Source organism: Sander lucioperca, chromosome 6 (assembly GCF_008315115.2).
Source record: "Sander lucioperca isolate FBNREF2018 chromosome 6, SLUC_FBN_1.2, whole genome shotgun sequence".
NCBI classification, from domain to species: domain Eukaryota; kingdom Metazoa; phylum Chordata; class Actinopteri; order Perciformes; family Percidae; genus Sander; species Sander lucioperca.
This window is the reverse complement of record NC_050178.1, coordinates 14,463,579-14,485,668: the sequence shown is the minus strand read 5'-3', so window position 1 is coordinate 14,485,668 and position 22,090 is coordinate 14,463,579. Positions and strand designations below refer to the sequence as shown.

The 22,090-nt window shown below is 44.5% G+C and overlaps 1 protein-coding gene and 1 long non-coding RNA gene across 5 annotated transcripts; one reads left to right on the top strand and one right to left on the bottom strand.

The window, feature by feature from the left end:
* Positions 1 to 2,216: 2,216 nt before the first annotated feature.
* On the bottom strand, positions 2,217 to 21,953 carry LOC118495327. Its single transcript, XR_004897701.1, has 3 exons — positions 21,831 to 21,953; positions 19,623 to 19,625; positions 2,217 to 2,226 (listed from the first exon to the last, which is right to left on the bottom strand). It is a non-coding gene; the product is annotated as an uncharacterized LOC118495327 (long non-coding RNA).
* LOC116061843 (titin-like) lies at positions 8,258 to 17,079 on the top strand. Of its 4 annotated transcripts, XM_031316211.2 has the most exons (3): positions 8,258 to 8,713; positions 10,330 to 10,334; positions 16,220 to 17,079. In XM_031316211.2, exons 1-3 carry the CDS (start codon positions 8,293 to 8,295, stop codon positions 17,030 to 17,032), a joined length of 1,239 nt encoding a protein of 412 aa, XP_031172071.1. In that variant the 5' UTR covers positions 8,258 to 8,292; the 3' UTR covers positions 17,033 to 17,079. The 4 variants fall into 4 exon arrangements, with proteins under 4 accessions (XP_031172071.1, XP_031172069.1, XP_031172075.1 ...); XM_031316209.2 differs by lacking the exon at positions 10,330 to 10,334 and having other exon boundaries at positions 8,258 to 8,637; positions 16,136 to 17,079; XM_031316215.2 differs by lacking the exon at positions 10,330 to 10,334 and having other exon boundaries at positions 8,258 to 8,780; positions 16,282 to 17,079.
* Positions 21,954 to 22,090: the final 137 nt, after the last annotated feature.

Here is a 22,090-nt window from a genome sequence, read left to right as displayed (position 1 = left end):
GAACATGTTTTGTATTATTTGCAATACAAAATAAACTTGAATTGAAAAGAAAAGGTTGTTGAGTTTCTTTGGTAAAGTTTTTTTAAAGTGTAAAATGATTTAAAGGTTTAACTTTAGGAGAAACTATCTACAAGTTTGACTTTTTGAAAGCATGAAACTAAAGGTTTAGGTTTATTTAGTTAGAGTAAGAGTGTGTGTGTGTGTGTGTGTGTGTGTGTGTGTGTGTGTGTGTGTGTGTTCTCATATTTCTGTTAAATCCTAAACATTTTAAGTGACTTTGTGCAGTTTGTTTTTAAAGTGGAAATAAATCTGAAAAAAATGAAAATGTGACATGAAGACAGATATTGTGAGTGATGAAACAGTTTAAAGTTCTCGTGTTTCTGTTAAATCTCAAGTTAACTTAGTGTTGGTAACTTCAATGTTGAATGTTCTCAACTTAATATTCTACTAAAGTCCAGATCTCGACACGATAATCTAAAAAAATCAACAGTTAAAAAATGTAAATAAATCTGATTGACGATTTGTTTACGTATTATTCTGCTACTAAAGTAGTCTTTTTTTTGGGAGGCTTTTCCCTTTAATCAACAGTGACAGTGGGTAGACAGGAAAGGAGAGAGAAAGAGAGGGGATGACACGCAGCAAAGGGCCACAGGTCAGATTCGAACCCGGGACGCTGCAAAGGACTCAGCCTACATGGGGTGCACACTCTACTGGGTGAGCTAGAGGCCGCCCCGAATAAATGGCACTTTTTTTTTTAAAGTATTTAATATGTCAACTCTCACTGATTCATGCTTACTCATTACATGGTGTTAGTAGTCTTAAGGAGTAGGAGTTGGTATACATATTCAGGGGAGCGCAAGGACGGGTGGTATTTGTGATCGTATGTGGTGGGCCAGTCTGGGCCAAAATGCCAGGGCCGATTTTTGGTCCCAGTCCGTCCCTGGCCTCAGGCTTCTCTCTACACTTACCGTACTCTTGCCGTCACTGATAGGGGACAAACATCATTAAACTAACAAATGTTTAAATAGACCATGGTCTAGTAAATGAAAGTAGGCTGTTAAACCAGTTAATAGTAGACAGCTTTATAAAGTTGCCAACAAATTAATACTAAGATATATGTGTTGTACTCTTCTACATGTGGCTACAATGGATCGATACTTAAAAACAACGCTATAAATCTCGGGGTAGTCATGGACTCAGACCTACAGTACATTTTAACATCCACATTAAGATGAGATACAAAATCAGCCTAGTATCACCTTACAGTACGACTATATCAAGCATTAAAGGACTTCTGTCTCAGCTAGATTTAGAAAAACTTGTCCATGCCATCTTTAACAGGCTTGACTACTGTAATTTTGTTTTAAATGTATCTCTAAGAAGGCCTCTAAAGACCAGGAGAGATCACATCACTCCAGTTCTCAGATATATTAACTAGCTTCCCGTTGTGCATTTCTTTTTTATTAGAATTGTTACAGATAACAGCACTACAATACATAACAGTACAATATCTTTTCCCTCTGGTTAATCATTCACATGTTTGTCCAGCCAGCTCATGTCACTTCCAGTTAACTGAAGCTTTTACTGGCAAGAGGACAGGGTCATCACACCATCAGAACACCCACACAACCAATGGGTGGCTCAGTGGGTCACCCTTTGGTACACCTGATCTCAGGTTCATTACTATGGGCTTAATATGGGCTTTTGGTCATGGCTCAATTTTAATGCACTATTTTTCCTCAGATTGGCGTTGGTCGGTACACACCGCCATCCTGCTCTATGTGATGCTGCTGTTGGGGGTGGGGGGGCTGGGGTAGGGAGGAGAGAGGGCTGTCTGTCGCAGTGCTGGTAGGTCTGGAAGGGAAGTGCAGGCGTCAAGTCGCCTGTGCATGTCCATTACCTGCAGTGGTGGAATGTAACGAAGTACAAATACTTCGTTACTGTACTTAAGTACATTTTTCACATATCTGTACTTTACTTAAGTAGAATCAATACTGCATACTTTTGACTTTTACTTCGTTACATTTTGCAGCAATTATCTATACTTTCTACTCAACTACATTTCTACAACGTTCCATTACATTTTCTGATCAATTTTTCCCCCTGCCAAAACGTCTTCCTGACCGTCACACGTTTGCAGTCCGCAGGGAAGCCTTCAGCAGCGGCTGCTGCACCGCCACGCCAAGACCCGCCCTTCAATAGCATTTATTGGCCAGGCACGTACCGCTCCCAGTACTACCGCGGCTGCTCCTGTTACTGCTGCTGCTCCCGATACTCTGCTTGGTCATATGTGAAGCATCTGTTCACATAAGGTTAATATACAACCCGTATATCTATCTTAAAAACACTCCCGGTCCTCCTCAGCTGTGAAGCCACATATGTGATGAGGAGCAGGGGATAGTGGACCCAAATGCAGGGAGAGGCAGTGTTATGGTTTTGTACATTTTCAGTTTTTTGTATAATTATTCTGTATATTTCTGTTCCCTGTTGTGTCGTTGTATCTTGTTGTGTCAAGTCTCTGTGTTTAGTTTATTTCATGTTTCCTGTCTGTTGTTCCTGTTTCCTGTTTTATTCTGATAGTCTGTTTTCTGTCTTGTCTTGTCTAGCTTTACTTTGTGTTTTCCCGCCTGTGTGATTGTCTGATGTGCTCCACCTGTTCCCCAGCCCTGGTGTCACCTGTCTTGTGTTTACTCGTTACCCTGTGTATTTAGTCTTTGTGTTCCCCTTGTCCTGTGTCAGATCATTGTATGTGTATGTTAGTGTTTGTGTCCGTGCCCTGCCACCCTGCGTGTGTTCAGGTCCTTCCCTGCGTCCTTTTGTGAGTTTTTCTGTGTTATTTTGTTCCTGTGGTTTTTCCAGCCTCAGTGCTGTGTTTTTTGGTTGCAATAAATTCCTGAACTCAAGCCATCTCCTGCCTGCCTGCCTGCTCTCTGCCTTTGTGTCCTCAACTTCCAAGAACCTAACAGGCAGGCAGGCAGGAGATGGTTTGAGCTTGATGATTTAATAATAAAAAATGGCAGTACAGAGACTGGAAAAGCACACTGAAAAACTCAGAGGGAAAACTCACAAAGGCAGGGCAACGGACACAAAATGATCCAACAAGAGACACAAGGAAACACAAGGGCTAAATACAATGGGTAATGAGGTAATGAGGGGCAGGTGACACAGCAGGTGAAACACATTAGGAGAGACAGGGTAATCAACAAAGGCAGGAAAACACAAAGTAAACCTGGACATGACAAGACAGCAAACAGACTATCAAAATAAAACAGGAAACAGGAACAACCGACAGAAAACATGAAATCAACTAAACACAGAAACTTGACACAAGACAACACAAGGGAGAACAGAGAACACAGGAATTAACCAAAACATACACAATACACAGAATACAGTCAAGACAGGGTAAACACAATAAACAGGGAGATAACTAAACAGAAATATACAAAACAGGATACATACAGAAATTATAATACAGGCAACAGAAATGTACAAACAGGTAACAGAAATGTCCAAAACCCATCACAGAGCCCCCTCCTCAAGGGATGGATTCCAGACGTCCCAAGAAAAACAAAAACAAACAGAAAACAACCCAGGGAGGGATAGAGTCCAGGGGAGGCAGAAAGTCACTGGGGCACAGGGAACAGAGAGCACTGGGACACAGGGAACAGAGAGCACAGAGGGCACTCGGGGAGCATAGAGGGCAAAGAGGCCTGGGGGAAACAGAGGGCCAGAGAGGCCTCGGGGAAACGGAGGGCCAGAGGGGCCACTCGGGGAAATAGAGAGGGACCACTCGGGACAGGGAACAGAGAGGTCTCGGCAACAGGGGACAGAGAGGCCTCGGCAACAGGGGACAGAGAGCAGCAGCGAAGGCAGAAGCCTTCTGGCAGCAGGCGACGAAGGCAGAATCCTTCAGGCGGCCGAATTGGACGTCGAGGGCTCTTGGGTGGCCGTCGCCGAAGGCGAATCCCTTCTGGTGGCCGGGCAGGACGTTGAGGGCAGCACCCCTCTGTGGGCCGAGCAGGTCGGCCAAGGCGGAGCCTGACCGCCGATTGGACACGAGGGGCAGGAGTCGGCCTGGCCGCCGACAGGACACGAGGGACAGGAGTCGGCCTGGCCGCCGACAGGACACAAGGGGCAGGAGTCGGCCTGACCGCCGACTGGGCACGAGGGGCAGGAGTCGGTCTGACCGACACAGGCAAAGTCTCTGGGGGGCAGGACAAAGGCAAAGTCTTTGGGGCGGTCTCAAGGGCGGTCTCAAGGGCGGTCTCAAGGGCAGTCTCAGGGGCTGTCTCAGGGGCAGTCTCAGGGACGCCGGAGACCGGCAAAGTCTCAAGGGCGGTCTTAGGGGCGCGGGAGACCGGCAATGTCCCAGGGGTGGTCTCAGGTGCGCCAGAGACCGGCAGAGTCTCAGGGGAACCGAAGATCGGCAAAGTCACAGGGGTGGTCTCAGGGGCCAGCAACTAAACAGAAATATACACAACAGAAATATACAAAACAGGATACCTCTCCGGGAACCATCACCTTATCGTGGTGGAGAGGTTTGTGTGTCTGGAGCTTTGTGCTCCTGGTAGGGTCTCCCAAGGCAAAGTGGTCTCAGGTGAGAGGCCAGACAAAGAATGGTTCAAAAACCCTATGAAAAAATGAGGTAGAGATAGAGTGACCCTGCCCGGAGGAAGCCCGGAGCCCCCGTCTGGAGCCAGGCCCAGATGGAGGGCCCGTCAGCGAGCGCCTGGTGGCCGGGTTTGCCACGGAGCCCGGCCGGGCACAGCCCGAAAAAGCTACGTGGCACCTCTCTCTCCAACCCATGGGCCCACCACCTGTGGGAGGAACCGCCGGGGTCGGGTGCACTGTCACATGGGTGGCAGTGAAGGTCAGGGGCCTCGACGGACCAGACCCAGGCGGCAGAGGCTGGCTCTGGGGACGTGGAACGTCACCTCTCTGTGAGGGAAGGAGCCGGAACTTGCTCGGGAGGTGGAGCGCTACCAGTTGGATCTGGTGGGGCTTACATCTACGCACAGTCTCGGTTCTGGAACCATACTCCTGGATAGGGGTTGGACTCTTTTCTTCTCCCGAGTTGCCCAGGGTGTGAGGCACCGGGGGGGGTGTGGGCACCGGGGGGGGTGTGGGGATACTCACAAGCCCCCGGCTGAGAGCCCCTACGTTGGAGTTTACCCCGGTGGATGAGAGGGTCGCCTCCCTACGCCTCCCTATGCCTGCACCAAACAAGAGCTCGGCTTATTCGGCCTTCTTGGAGACCTTGAATGGAGTCCTGTATGGGGCTCCAGTGGGGGACTCCATAGTTCTGCTGGGGGACTTCAACACGCACGTAGGCAATGATGGAGATACAGGGAGAGGCGTGATTGGGAGGAACGGTGGTTGTTTGTTGTTGGACTTCTGTGCTAGTCATGGATTGTCTATAACAAACACCATTATGTCATGTGGGAGAAGTTTGGAGAAGACATGGAGAAGGACTTTCGGTCGGCACCAAGGTGCTTCGGGAAAACCGTTCGCCACCTCAGGAGGGGGAAGCGGGGAACCATCCAAGCTGTGTACAGTAAGGATGGGACGCTGTTGACCTCAACTGAGGAGGTAATAGGGCGGTGGAAGGAGCACTTTGAGGAACTCCTAAATCCAGCTAATACCCCCTCTATGGTAGAGGCAGAGCTGGAGGATGATGGAGGATTGTCGTCAATTTCCCTGGTGGAAGTCGCTGAGGTAGTTAAACAACTCCACAGTGGCAAAGCCCCAGGGATTGATGAGATCCGTCCAGAAATGCTTAAAGCTCTGGGTGTGGAGGGGTTGTCTTGGTTGACACGCCTCTTCAACATTGCGTGGAAGTCTGGGACGGTGCCTAAGAAGTGGCAGACCAGGGTGGTGGTTCCCCTGTTCAAAAAGGGGGGCCAGAGGGTGTGTGCCAATTACAGGGGTATCACACTTCTCAGCCTCCCCGGTAAAGTCTACTCCAAGGTGCTGGAAAGGAGGGTTCGGCCAATAGTCGAACCTCAGGTTGAAGAGGAACAATGCAGATTCCTTCCTGGTCGTGGAACAATGGATCAGATCTTCACTCTCGCAAGGATCCTGGAGGGAGCCTGGGAGTATGCCCAACCGGTCTCCATGTGCTTTGTGGATCTGGAGAAGGTGTATGACCGGGTCCCCCGGGAGATACTGTGGGAGGTGCTGCGGGAGTATGGGGTGAGGGGGCCCCTTCTCAGGGCCATCCAATCTCTGTATGACCAAAGCGAGAGCTGTGTCCACGTTCTCGGCAGTAAGTCGGAGTAAGTTTCAGGTGAGGGTTGGCCTCCGCCAGGGCTGCGCTTTGTCACCAATCCTGTTTGAGTATTTATGGACAGGATATCGAGGCGTAGTCGGGGTGGAGAGGGGTTGCAGTTTGGTGGGCTGGGGATCTCATCGCTGCTTTTTGCAGATGATGTGGTCCTGATGGCATCATCGGCCTGTGACCTTCAGCACTCACTGGATCGGTTCGCAACCGAGTGTGAAGCGGCTGGGATGAGGATCAGCACCTCTAAATCTGAGACCATGGTTCTCAGCAGGAAACCGATGGAGTGCCTTCTCCAGGTAGGGAATGAGTCCTTACCCCAAGTGAAGGAGTTCAAGTACCTTGGGGTCTTGTTCGCGAGTGAGGGGACAATGGAGCGGGAGATTGGTCGGAGAATCGGTGCAGCGGGTGCGGTATTACATTCAATTTATTGCACCGTTGTGACGAAAAGAGAGCTGAGCCAGAAGGCAAAGCTCTCAATCTACCGGTCAGTTTTCGTTCCTACCCTCACCTATGGTCATGATGGCTGGGTCATGACCGAAAGAACAAGATCCAGGGTACAAGCGGCCGAAATGGATTTCCTCAGGAGGGTGGCTGGCGTCTCCCTTAGAGATAGGGTGAGAAGCACAGTCATCCGTGAGTAGCTCAGAGTAGAGCCGCTGCTCCTTCGCATCGAAAGGAGCCAGTTGAGGTGGTACATATGGTAAGCACAATTAAATTAACCTAAAACTAACTTAATTAAAATACCACAGCCCATAGGCCTATTGTTTGTTTTTTTATTATTAGAATATAGACATTAAGAGAATAAATCGTTATGCAAGTACTTTTACTTTTAATACTTAAAGTACATTTAAAATCAGGTACTTTTTAGTTTTACTTAAGCAGGGTTGCCATTGAGGTACTTCTACTTTTACTAAAGTAAATATGTCTCTGGTTTTTTGTACTTTTACTTAAGTACTGAGATTCAGTACTCCTCCACCACTGATTACCTGTTGCTGCAGCCTCTGATTATCTTCCCTCAGCTTATGAAGAGCTTCAAGGACCTCAGGCGCTGTTTCTGGGGCAGGCCTGCATCAGGCAGAGGCAGGCGTACTCTGGAAGAGGGGTTCTGTGTACACAGACTGGCGTGGATGGGCAGCTTCCTTTCCCCGCATGACACTACCGTCTTCATGCAGTAGTGGGGGTGTGAGAGGCATCATCCTGGCGTGTCTCTCCGGGAATCTCACCATGCTGTCATAGGGACACTGTTGCTCTGACAGGTTAGTCGCTTGATGAGGCAAATGAGAGGGCTGCTGCAGTGCTTGGAGAGGGATGTCACAGTCTTCCATCCAGGCTGGTCGCCGGATCTCTCAGCGGGGTTGTGCATCTACTGGGCTTGTATACTGATCTGAGAACATCTCTAAACAATCCCACGGTGACCGTATCCGGCTCGAAGGACCAAATGTTTTGGTTGACTGTGTATTGTTGTAGGTAATGTGCAGCAAATGTTTTGCAAAAGTTTGGTATTTGCTTAGTAATAAGCATTTATTATAATACTGCATTTAAGTCATATTTAACCAAACTATAATGTAACCTCTTGATTGTGTTTGTTTTATTATATACCTGCTAGGCATGTAATAATTATTTGACATTTATATAGAGTCTACATTTGATTGATTTATGCCTGTATCTCTGTTTCAGAACCACACACACACTTAACCCTTTATTCCAATGAAACACCTAAAAGGAAAATTGTGTCTGCATTCTGATCGATGCCCTCTGGTGGCCACAACCTTTTAAAGACCAGCCAAAAATATACAGTCCATCCCAGTCAACCAAAACACACATAGAGACACACAGACACACAGACACACACACACACACACACACACACACACACACACACAGACCCCCCCTCCCACCCCCTCTCTTATCTCATGTGTGTTAAAAAAAGAAATAGAGCAGCTGCTGATGAGGGTTGGTGTAGAGCGTATGAGCTGAGTGGTGTCAGTGTTTGTCGACCTCGGAGCAGAATGGCTGCAGTCACAGAGCTCTCCTTCCTGCTGTTTGCTCTCATCAACAACATCCATGCAGAAGAACGGATCATCATCCGACGGGAAAGAGACTCTTACACCTTTAACCTCCCTGAGAACACCAACTCCTGCTTGATTTCCAGATCTGTTGGTGAGGAGAAGCTTGTCCTGTGGAACACCTCTGACCTCTGGTCCAACAGCTCCTCAGTACCTGAACACTTGAAACAACGAATTGTCAACACGGTGAAAACTTCTTCTTACACCATCCTCAACCTGACCCATTCAGACTCCGGCCCGTACCAAGAGGAGTGTTGGACTGAGGGCAGCGTGACGCATGAGAACAACATCACTATTACTGTTTGTACTTCAATAGGTTGGAGAGTTATTGGAGTGAGTCTTGGAGAAACAGTGGACCTGCCATGTGAGGGAACAGCTGATAATCTGGATATCCAGTGGCACAAACAGGACTTTAGATATGAGCAAGAAACATGGAGCAGAGTTTTTGGGGACAAGACGACATCAGTGATGCGTGTTGCCGTGCAATGCTGCTGACTCCACTGATGAACATCCCCCACGTTGGTCTAAAGGGTTCTCCACTGACCTAGGACAACTAAACCAGACTGTTCCTTCAGTAGATCAAAACTACTCGCTGGTGTTTTCATCTCTAACGTTAAATCACTCAGGTCCGTACTCCTGTGAAGCCTCTATGAGAGAGCAAGAGTATTATCTGTTGGTGTGCCCCAAATTTTGCCCCCCTGCTGTAGAGCTCTTCTCAGAGGGAGAAGAAGTCAATCTCAGATGCAGAGATTGGGGAGAGCGTAAGAGACATGTTTGGTTTATCAAGTCACACCGAAGGGAGGGAAGAATCTTTATTGTTATGCTTTATGAGAGCATGAGCAGAATGAGCAGAGTGAGCTGGTACAATAATAACGGGAGCCTGGTTATCTCTAATATCTCAGTGGGAGACGCAGGGGAGTACTGGTGTGCAGTTAGTGACCCAGATGATAATTATCAGTGTGGGTCAACAGAGAGAACTCTGTTATTGTACAAGCCCTTTGGGATTTAGGAACATGTTTTGTATTATTTGCAATACAAAATACACTTGAACTGAAAAGAAAAGGTTGTTGAGTTTCTTTGGTAAAGTTTTTTAAAGTGTAAAACGATTTAAAGGTTTAACTTTAGGAGAAACTATCTACAAGTTTGACTTTTTGAAAGCATGAAACTAAAGGTTTAGGTTTATTTTGTTAGAGTAAGACTGTGTGGGTGGGTTTGTGGTTTTAGAGATAAGAGTGTGTGTGTGTGTGTGTGTGTGTGTGTGTGTGTGTGTGTGTGTGTGTGTGTGTGTGTGTTTGTGTGTGTCTCTGTGTGTCTCTGTGTGTCTGTGTGTGTGTGTGTGTGTGTGTGTGTGTGTGTGTGTGTGTGTGTGTGTGTGTGTGTGTGTGTGTGTCTGTGTGTGTGTGTGTGTGTGTGTGTTCTCATATGTCTGTTAAATCCTAAACATTTTAAGTGACTTTGTGCAGTTTGTTTCTAAAGTGGAAATAAATCTGAAAAAAATGAAAATGTGACATGAAGACAGATATTGTGAGTGATGAAACAGTTTAAAGTTCTCGTGTTTCTGTTAAATCTGAAGTTAACTTAGTGTTGGTAACGTCAAGTGAATTTTGTGCTGTTTGTCTTAAAAGTAAAAAATAAATCTTTTATGAAAATATTCTCAACTTAATATTCTACTAAAGTCCAGATCTCGACACGATAATCTAAAAAAAATCAACAGTTAAAAAGTGTAAATAAATCTGATGGAAGATTTGTTTACGTATTATTCTATTCTATTCTCTATGTGGTGTAGGCAAATGAGAGGGCTGCTGCAGTGCTTGGAGAGGGATGTCACAGTCTTCCATCCAGGCTGGTCGCCGGATCTCTCAGCGGGGTCGTGCATCTACTGGGCTTGTATACTGATCTGAGAACATCTCTAAACAATCCCACGGTGACCGTATCCGGCTCGAAGGACCAAATGTTTTGGTTGACTGTGTATTGTTGTAGGTAATGTGCAGCAAATGTTTTGCAAAAGTTTGGTATTTGCTTAGTAATAAGCATTTATTATAATACTGCATTTAAGTCATATTTAACCAAACTATAATGTAACCTCTTGATTGTGTTTCTTTTATTATATACCTGCAATTCAATTTCAATTCAATTTTATTTATAGTATCAAATCATAACAAGAGTTATCTCGAGACACTTTACAGATAGAGTAGGTCTAGACCACACTCTATAATTTACAAAGCCCCAACAATTCCAGTAATTCCCCCAAGAGCAAGCATTAGGAGTGGCTAATGCGACAGTGGCGAGGAAAAACTCCCTTTTAGGAAGAAACCTCGGCAGACCCAGGCTCTTGGTAGGCGGTGTCTGACGGTGCCGGTTGGGGATGTGATGAACAGTGGCAATAATCGTCTGTAAACTCCCCAGAGCTAGGTTAGTAACAAGCATTTCTGGGACAAGGATGCACATAAATGGAAACAAATGGAAAGAGAGAGGAGAGAGCAGCTCAGTGTGTCACAGGAAGGAAATAACTTCCCCGGCAGTCTAGAACTATAATAGCATAACTAAGAGAGACAGGTTAAGGAGAGGAGCCTGGTCGGGCTAGAACTCTCCCCAACCGAATCGGGCCTCCCTCTGCTCTACTCTACTCACTCCCTAATTATAAGCTTTATCAAAGAGGAGTGTTTTCAGTTTATTCTTAAATGTGGTGACGGTGTCAGCCCCCCGGACCCAGACTGGGTGCTGGTTCCACAGGAGAGGAGCTTGATAGCTGAAGGCTCTGGCTCCCATTCTACTTTTAGAGACTCTAGGAACCACAAGTAGCTCTGAGTTCTGGGAGTGTAGTGCTCTAGTGGGACAATAAGGTACTATGAGTTCTTCAAGATATGAAGTTGCTTGACCATTTAGAGCTTTGTAGGTCAGGAGAAGAATTTTAAATTCAATCCTGGATTTTACAGGAAGCCAGTGCAGAGAAGCTAATATCGGAGAAATATGATCTCTTTTCTTAGTTATTTTCAGAACACATGCTGCAGCGTTCTGGATCAGCTGGAGAGTCCTAAGGGACTTATTTGAGCATCCTGACAGTAAGGAATTACAGTAGTCCAGCCTGGAAGTAACGAATGCATGGACTAGTTTTTCAGCATCGTTTTGCGACAGGATGTTCCTAATTTTGGCAATGTTACGAAGATGAAAAAAGGCTGTTCTTGAGGTTTGTTTTAGATGGGCGTTGAAGGATAGATCCTGATCAAAAATAACTCCTAGATTTCTGACAGTAGTGCTGGAGGCCAGGACAAAGCCATCCAGACTAGCTATATCTTTAGATAATGAAGTTCAGTGGTGTTTGGAGCCCAACACAATCACTTCAGTTTTGTTTGAGTTTAACATCAGAAAATTGTAGGTCATCCAGGTTTTTATATCGTTAATGCACACTTGAAGTTCAGCTAACTGACCGGTTTCTTTGTCTGGCTTGATTGATAGGTATAATTGGGTGTCATCTGCATAGCAGTGAAAGTTAATTGAGTGTTTCCTAATAATATTTCCTAGAGAAAGCATATATAAGGAGAATAGAATTGGTCCAAGCACCGAGCCTTGAGGAACGCCATGGCTAACTTTATCATACCTGGAGGATGTATACAATTAACATTAACAATCAGAGATCAATCAGAGAAATAGGACTTAAACCAGCTTAGTGCAATTCCTTTAATGCCGACTAAATGTTCCAGTCTCTGTAACAGGATGGTATGGTCAATAGTGTCGAATGCAGCACTAAGATGTAATAAGACAAGTATGGAGACAAGTCCTTTGTCAGCAGCAGTTAGAAGGTTGTTAGTAATTTTCACCAGTGCCGTCTCTGTGCTATGATGCTTTCTAAATCCTGACTGAAAGTCCTCAAATAGACTATTCCTATGTAAAAAATCACATAACTGATTAGCGACTACCTTCTCAAGGATCTTGGAGAGAAAGGGAAGGTTAGATATAGGTCTATAGTTGGCTAAGACCTCAGGATCGAGGGTGGGTTTTTTCAGAAGAGGTTTTATCACAGCTACTTTGAATGACTGCAGTACATAACCTGTTAATAAAGACATATTGATCATATCTAGTAATGAAGTGTTAACCACGGGTAATGCTTCTTTAAGTAGCCTCGTTGGGATGGGATCTAAGAGACAGGTAGATGGCTTAGCTGAAGAGACCTTTAGCATTAATTGTTGAAGGTCTATAGGAAAAAAGCAGTCTATGTCTATTCTTTCTAGCACTCCTGCGTTTAAAGGTGAACCGTTAGAAGTTGAGGGCAAAAGGTGATGAATTTTATCTCTAATTGTTATAATTTTATCATTAAAGAAGCTCATGAAATCGTCACTACTAAGAGCTATAGGAATAGATGGCTCAATAGAGCTGTGACTTCCTGTCAGCCTGGCTACAGTGCTGAAAAGAAACCTTGGGTTGTTCTTATTTTCTTCTATTAGTGATGAGTAATAGTCTGATCTGGCATTTCTGAGGGCCTTCCTATAATTTTTCAGACCGTCTTGCCAATCTAAACGAGATTCTTCCAGTTTGGTGGAACGCCATTTACTTTCAAGTTTTCGTGAGATTTGTTTTAATTTGCGAGTTTGGGAGTTATACCAAGGTGCTAGTTTCCTTTGCTTCATCATCTTCTTTTTGATAGGAGCAACAGAGTCTAAAGTCCGTAGGCAGGCCGTAGCAGCGTCTACGAAATTATCAATTTGGGAGGGACTAAAGTTAACATAAAGGTCCTCTGTTATATTAAAGCACGACATTGAGTTAAATGCTGTTGGAATATCTTCCTTAAATTTAGCTATAGCACTGTCCGATTTTATTTAATTTCGTATATTCGGATAGTAAGAATTCGAAAGTTATTAAAAAATGGTCTGATAATAAAGAATTCTGTGGAAATACTATTAAATCTTCAATTTTGATGCCATATGCCAGCACAAGGTCGAGGGTGTGGTTAAAACAGTGCGTGGCCTTATGCACACTCTGACTGAAACCAATTGAGTCTAGTAGTGAATTGAAAGCAGTACTAAGGCTATTGCTGTCAACGTCCACATGGATATTAAAATCACCTACAATAAGTACTTTGTCTGATTTTAGGACTACACATGATAAAAACTCTGAGAATTCAGATAAAAATTCAGAATACGGGCCTGGAGCTCGGTAAACAACAACAAATATAATTGGCTGTAATGTTTTCCACGTTGGATGTTGAAGATTAAGAACAAGGCTTTCAAACGAGTTATAATTTAGTTTAGGTTTAGGAGTAATTAACAGACTTGAGTCAATTATGGCTGCAACTCCCCCTCCTTGGCCTGAGCCTCGTGGAATTTGAGTATTATTATGACTGGGAGGAGTAACTTCATTTAGACTAACATATTCTTCATGGCCCAGCCAGGTTTCGGTAAGACAGAATAGATCAATTTGATTATCTGATATCAAATTGTTTACCAATATTGCTTTAGAAGACAGAGATCTAATATTTAATAGTCCACATTTGATTCTCCTATTCTGTTCTATCGTTGCAGTGGTTGTTTGAATTCCAATTAGGTTGTTAAGTATAGCACCTCGTTGTTTTACGTTTGATTTAACCGATCTCAGTCGGGGGACAGACACTGTGGTTATGGGATTATGAATGGGTGGCTGCTCCAAAGGAAGCACAGAGGAGCGTGTAGCGCTGTACCTCTGATTACTGTTATTATTGATTATAACTGGAATGATATAGCTGGTCTGTGGGTTAGCAAAGTTATTTGTAAACTCTTGTATCTTGTGGATGTTGCATGTAAGCTGGAGCCAGGTGTTGAGAATGAGTAGTCTGCTAAAAAGGCATACTCTGCGACCTCGAGATGGAAGTGGGCCCGAAATAAAAATCAACTTCCCAGTGCTTTTTAAAGCTTCAATGAGAGTGCCGAAGTCTTTCTTTGTGCGCTCACTCTGCTGGTAGGACATGTCGTTATGTCCACAATGGACCACGATGCGTTTAATAGAGGTCGGGAGTGAGGGTATCAGGTCCACAGCTTTAGCCAGGATGTCTGAAACTTTGGCTCCAGGAAAGCAGTGTGTGACAGCATTAAAAAAACGTATATCCCGGGTGATGGAGTCACCAATAATTATTGTGGTTGGGGGAAGAGCGGACGAGGAGTGGGGGTGTGTGTATGGCCAGTGACGGGAACAAAACAGTCAGTATCGGTTTCAGATGGACAGGGAAAAGAAGAAGAGGAAGATTGCTTACTGTTCGGTGGGGGAGATTGTTTTTGAGGAACGTTGTCATTTGGCCAGTCCAGGCAGCGGAGGCCACCGGACTGTCTGACTACCGCATCCCTCAGAAGTTTTCGCCGCGAGGCAGCAGTCCTCTCCTGTGACGACAGCTGGTCAGTCATCTTTGAAGCGGGGTGAGCCCGGGGAGCCACATCGGCCGCTACCGGGGGGACATTTGTCTTCGACAGGGCATTGAAGGGACTGGAGAGGCTGAGGGAAGGAGGCGATGGAGCCCTACCTGAGGCTCTCTTTCGGCCGCAAACCACCTCAGTCCAGGATGACCTGGTGGCCGGTGGGGCCCATGGTGCAGTATCCTCGAAGGCCACCGAGAGAGTTGAGATTTGGAGCGATTGATTATGAGCAACGTCCAAGAAGCGGTTAACAAGGCATCTTTGGTCTTTAAGTCCTCGGAAAGCCGACGAACATCTTCCCTAAGGTCAGCAATTTCCTTGTTTGCATTCTCAAGCAACGAGGAAATCCTGTGGGGAAGTGGGGACTCGCCAGGTGTAGAGGTAGCCATGCAGCTGGCGTTAGTTTTAGCCGGTAGGCCTAGTTTTGATAAATTATCCTGAAGCTAATGTTTACTACACGTAGAAAATGTGCGGTCCTCCACACAGAGGTACGTAGATTTGCATAGATGCTGGCTCTTTCTAGAGACTAAAGACCAGGGGGCTAAAAAGAAACAAAAAACTAAGCAACTAGTACAATATTATTCTCAAAATACTATTTTCCTTCGTCTGTCTTCTCTTCCTCCACACTCTCACACTCCCAGGCATGCTAGGCATGTAATAATTATTTGACATTTATATAAAGTCAACATTTGACTGATTTATGCCTGTATCTCTGTTTCAGAACCACACACACTTTATTCCAATAAAACACCTAAAAGGAACCTCTTGTCTGTCGATGACCCCTGGTGGCCCCAACCTTTTAAAGACCAGCCAAAAATAAACAGTCCTTCCCAGTAAACCAAAACACACATAGAGACACACAGACACACACACACACACACACACACACAAAGACACACACACAAACACACACACACACACACACACAGACACACACAGACAACCCCCCCACCCTCTCGCTTATCTCATGTTTGATAAAAAAAAAGAAAAAGAGCAGCTGCTGATGAGGGTTGGTGTGGAGTGTATATGAGCTGAGTGGTGTCAGTGTTTGTCGACCTCAGAGCAGAATGGCTGCAGTCACAGAGCTCTCCTTCCTGCTGTTTGCTCTCATCAACAACATCCATGCACAAGAACGGATCATCATCCAAAAGAAAAGGACCTCTTACACCTTCAACCTCCCTGAGAACACCAACTCCTGCCTTATCTCCAGATCTGTTGGTGAGGAGAAGCTTGTCCTGTGGAACACCTCTGACCTCTGGTCCAACAACCCCTCAGTACCTGAACACTTGAAACAACTTGTCAGCACGGTGAAAACTTCTTCTTACACCATCCTCCACCTGACCCATTCAGACTCCGGCCCGTATCAAGAGGAGTGTTGGACTGAGGGTAACGTGACGCATGAGAACAACATCACTATTACTGTTTGTACTACTTCAATATATAGGACATTTATCAGAGTGAGTCTTGGAGAAACAGTGGACCTGCCATGTGAGGGAGCAGCTGATAATCTGGATATCCAGTGGCTCAAACGGGACTATAGATATGAGCAAGAAACATGGAGCAGAGTTTTTGGGGACAATACGACATCAGTGATGGACAATGTTAGAGGAAGATACCAAGTGGTGACAAACACATCAGCTCTTCGTGTTTCCACCATCACAACAACAGACCTTACAGACTACAACTGTCTGGTGATGAACCAACAGCAGTGTTTTAGCAGTCACACTGTACAGTTGAGACTACCGTATGAGACAATCTACCGCTCAGTGGGAGAGACCGCTGTGTTGCCGTGCACTATCACTGACTCCACTGATGAACAGCCCCCACGTTGGTCTAATCGGTTCTCCACTAATCTAGGACAACAAAACCAGACTGTTCCTTCAGTAGACAGAAACTACTCGCTGGTGTTTTCATCTCTAATGTTGAATCACACAGGTCGGTACTTCTGTGACGCCTCTATGAGAGAGCAAGAGTATGATCTGGTGGTGTGCCCCAAATTTGGCCCCCCTGCTGTACAGCGCTTCTCAGAGGGAGAAGAAGTCACTGTCAGATGCACAGATTGGAGAAAGGGTAGGGGGCATGAATGGTTTATCAAGTCGAACCGAACAGAGGGAAGAATCTTTAGCGTCACGTATGATCAGAGCATGAGCAGAGTGAGCTGGTACTATGGTAATGGTATCCTGGTTATCTCTAGTATCTCAGTGGGAGATGCAGGGGAGTACTGGTGTGTAGTTACTGACCGAGATTATCGGTGCGTATCAACCAGCAGAACTCTGTTAGTGTACAACAAGCCCTTTGGGATTTAGGAACATGTTTTGTATTATTTGCAATACAAAATAAACTTGAATTGAAAGAAAAGGTTGTTGAGTTTCTTTGGTAAAGTTTTTAAAGTGTAAAACGATTTAAAGGTTTAACTTTAGGAGATCTATACATCTACAAGTTTGACTTTTTGAAAGCATGAAACTAAAGGTTTAGGTTTATTAAGTTAGAGTAAGATTGTGTGTGTGTGTGTGTGTGTGTGTGTGTGTGTGTGTGTGTGTGTGTGTGTGTGTGTGTGTGTGTGTGTGTTCTCATATTTCTGTTAAATCCTAAAAACTTTAAGTGACTTTTGTGCAGTTTGTCTTAAAAGTAAAGAATAAATCTTTAATAAAACATTTCTCAACTTAATATTCTACTAAAGTTAGTAAAGATAAGATGAGCTTAATATGGGCTTTTAAAGTCATTCCTCCCATTAACAAAATGTTATATCCTGCACAATAAATGCTGATATCATGAGGAAAAATAGTGCATTAAAATTGAGCCATGACCAAAAGCCCATATTAAGCCCATAGTAATGAACCTGAGATCAGGTGTACCAAAGGGTGACCCACTGAGCCACCTATTGGTTGTGTGGGTGTTCTGATGGTGTGATGACCCTGTCCTCTTGCCAGTAAAAGTTTCAGTTAACTGGAAGTGACATGAGCTGGCTGGACAAACATGTGAATGATTAACCAGAGGGAAAAGATATTGTATTGTTGTGTATTGTAGTGCTGTTATCTGTAACAATTTTAATAAAAAATAAATGCATTTTGGCCCTAAAGCACTCAGTGCTTTATAAATCAACAGAAGTATTTTAAAATAACTTATTTCACAAACGGGAAGCTAGTTAATATATCTGAAAACTGTAGTGATGTGATCTCTCCTGGGGTCTCATTTATAAACGTGGCGTACGCACAAAACGTGCATACGCCACTTCCCACGCAAAGGTTGTGATTTATAAAAAACAAACTTGACGGGAGAATGTGTGGTCTCCATGTAAACTCTGATCCATGCGTACGCACATTTTGGAGACAATGGGAATTGGCGACGCATATGCTGAGGTGGTGAACTGAAGTCCGACTGCAGAAAGTAGGCTAAATGTGGGAATAACGATTACTCGTAATATGTTCAAGTATTGATGCCTCACGCACATTTATTCACTCCATATCATCCACGTTATCATGAAGATTAAATCCAGCAGTGCTATTTGCGCTTGTACTGAGTGATACTACACCTTGTAAAATCCAACTCAAATCTTTAATAAAAATTCAATTCAATTCAATTCAATTTTATTTATAGTGTCAAATCATAACAGGAATTATCTCAGGACACTTTACAAATAGAGTAGGTCTAGACCACACTCTATAATTTACAAGGACCCAACAATTCCAGCGATTCCCCCAAGAGCATGCATGAATGCGTAAGTGCGACAGTGGCAAGGAAAAACTTAGGAAGAAACCTCGGACAGACCCAGGCTCTTGGTAGGCGGTGTCTGACAGTGCCGGTTGGGGGTATGATGAACAATGGCAATAATAGTCACAATAAAGATAATGACTAGAAGTAATAGTTGTAATAGTTCATGGTGTCGTAGAGCACAGCAGGGCGTGGCAGTGCGTTGGCCGGACATTGCAAGTCGAAGCCGGGCATTGCAGAGCGTAGCAGGGTGTAATAGGGCACAGCAGGGCATAGGGCAGGACCACGGCGACAGCTGCCACCATGATGTTGGTGCCATCATGATCCGAGATGATGATGCTGGGCGGAAAAAGAACATAAGGACTCCGGGGAATAAGCTCCCCGGAGCTATGTTAGTATGAAGCATTTTTGGGACTCGAATACACACAGATGGAAAGAGAGAGGAGAGAGAAGCTCAGTGTGTCAAAGGAGGTGCCCTGGTAGTCTAGAACTATAAAATGTGTTATTAAAGTTTAATCTGCGCTGTCTCGCAGGAGGATGAGATGGCCCGACTCCATGGAATGCAGGATAGCATTTAATACCCTACACACGGTTTTATGAATCTGAATTTTTTTGGCATACGCCATTTTTGGCTATTGGGCATACGTACACTTTTAGTAAGGATCCTACGCACAGTTTTATAAATGAGACCCCTGCTCACTTGAAGAAGTTGCTCTTAATTTTACTAACTCAAAATAATGAAATCAGTGCTACATTCTTGTTGGTTAATCTTTGCTTATAATGGGCCACAAAGTGGGGCAGTATACAACAATTTGTAGTTTGAGCATTGCTTTAAACAGCTACTTTACCCTTTACTCTTATGTCTTGTAAAACAAAATCCTGCGTGAACTTTTCAAATTGGCATTTTCTGGAAAGATTTATTATGACATATATGATATACAAAAGAAATCTGGCCTGCAAGTTGCTCTCTGAGGGGAATGTAAAGGCTTAATTTGTGTTAACTGCTGTATACCATCTCCCACCACAAGGTGATGTTTGTGTTGAGACTTTACGTTGAGAGGGTTTTAAGGTACATAGTGCCTACAGGAGTTGATACCATATTACCGCCCAATGCTATTTTGTTTCATGTTATACAGTAAAGTTGTGTTACCTAGCAAACATTTTTATTATGCAAATAAAAGAAACATTCTTGCATTCAAAAATAACAAATGTACTCATTTTCCTTTTTATCCTAGAATTCCAAAAGAAAGTACTCCAGCTACTTATAGAAATTAGCGATTCGGTCAAAATTGCAATCAGATCCACTGATGCGGCAGCATTTCAGATAAGGCCAGCCAACACACTGACAGACTTCCAGGAACTTGAGAGTTGTCTCGCAGATGGAAAAGAGAACGCAGCGTTAGTACGTCTTAGTGTTGTATGTTTTTATGTACTGTAGCTATAATAATAATTCTCCTGGTATAGCCTACACATACTTAAGCATATTAGTCTGGAAAACTAAACTCTGGAAGAGGGGTTCTGTGTACTCAGACTGGCGTAGATAGGCAGCTTCCTCTCCCTGCATGACACTCCCGTCTTCATGCAGCAGTGGGGGTGTGAGAGGCGTCATCAGGCAAATGAGGCAAATGAGAGGGCTGCTGCAGTGCTTGGAGAGGGACGTCACAGTCTTCCATCCAGGCTGGTCGCCGGATCTCTCAGCGGGGTCGTGCATCTACTGGGCGTGTATACTGATCCGAGAACATCTCTAAACAATCCCACGGTGACCACGCTGAATCCGGCTCGAAGGACCAAATGTTTTGGTTGACTGTGTATTGTTGCAGTTAATGTGCAGCAAATTAATCTTTGAACAGGCATATAGTGTACTACTGCATTTTTTAAGTTTTGTATTTGCTTAGTAATAAGCATTTATAATAACACTGCATTTAAGTCATATATAACAAAACTATAATTTAACCTCTTGATTGTGTTTGTTTTATTATATACCTGCTAGGCATGTAATAATTATTTGACATTTATATAGAGTCTACATTTGACTGATTTATGCCTGTATCTCTGTTTCAGAACCACACACACACTTAAACCTTTATTCCAATGAAACACCTAAAAGGAACATTGTGTCTGCATTCTGATTAATGACCCCTGGTGGCCACAACCTTTTAAAGACACAGCCCCCCCTCTCTTATCTCATGTTTGTTAAAAAAAAAAGAGAAAGAGCAGCTGCTGATGAGGGTTGGTGTAGAGTGTATATGAGCTGAGTGGTGTCAGTGTTTGTCGACCTCGGAGCAGAATGGCTGCAGTCACAGAGCTCTCCTTCATGCTGTTTGCTCTCATCAACAACATCCATGCAGAAGAACAGATCATCATCCGACAGGAAAGGACCTCTTACACCTTCAACCTCCCCGAGAATACCAACTCCTGCCTGATCTCCAGATCTGTTGGTGAGGAGAAGCTTGTCCTGTGGAACACCTCTGACTTCTGGTCCAACAGCACCTCAGTACCTGAACACTTGAAACAACGACTTGTCAGCACGGTGAAAACTTCTTCTTACACCATCCGCCACCTGTCCCATTCAGACTCTGGCTCGTACCGAGAGGAGTGTTGGACTGAGGGCAACGTGACGCATGAGAACAACATCACTATTACTGTTTGTACTACTTCTTTATATGGGAGCTATATCAGAGCGAGACTTGGAGAAACAGTGGACCTGCCATGTAAGGGAGCAGCTGATAATCAGGATATCCAGTGGCTCAAACGGGACTATAGATATGAGCAAGAAACATGGAGCAGAGTTTTTGGGGACAATACGACATCAGTGATGGACAATGTTAGAGGAAGATACCAAGTGGTGACAAACACATCAGCTCTTCGTGTTTCCACCATCACAACAACAGACTTTACACAGTACAGATGTCTGGTGATGAACCAACAGCAGTGTGTTGGCAGTTACCTTGTAGGGTTGGGACTACAGTTTGAGAGAATCTACCGCTCAGTGGGAGAGACCGCTGTGTTGCCGTGCAATGCTGCTGACTCCACTGATGAACAGCCCCCACGTTGGTCTAAACGGTTCTCCACTAACTTAGGACAACAAAACCAGACTGTTCCTTCAGTAGATCAAAACTACTCGCTGTTTTTTTCATCTCTAATGTTAAATCACACAGGTTCGTACACCTGTGAAGCCTCTATGAGAGTGCAACGTTATGATCTGTTTGTGTGCCCCAAATTTGGCCCACCTGCTGTAGAGCTCTTCTCAGAGGGAGAAGAAGTCACTGTCAGATGCAGCGATAGGGGAAAGGTTAAGGAGCATGAATGGTTTATCAAGTCGAACCGAACAGAGGGAAGAATCTTTAGTGTAACGTCTGATCAGAGAATGACCAGAGTGAGCAGGTACTATACTAAAGGTATCCTGGTTATCTCTAATATCTCAGTGGGAGACGCAGGGGAGTACTGGTGTGCAGTTATTGACCGAGATTATGGTTATCAGTGTCTGTCAACAGAGAGAACTCTGTTATTGTACAAGCCCTTTGGGATTTAGGAACATGTTTTGTATTATTTGCAATACAAAATACACTTGAACTGAAAAGAAAAGGTTGTTGAGTTTCTTTGGTAAAGTTTTTAAAGTGTAAAACGATTTAAAGGTTTAACTTTAGGAGAAA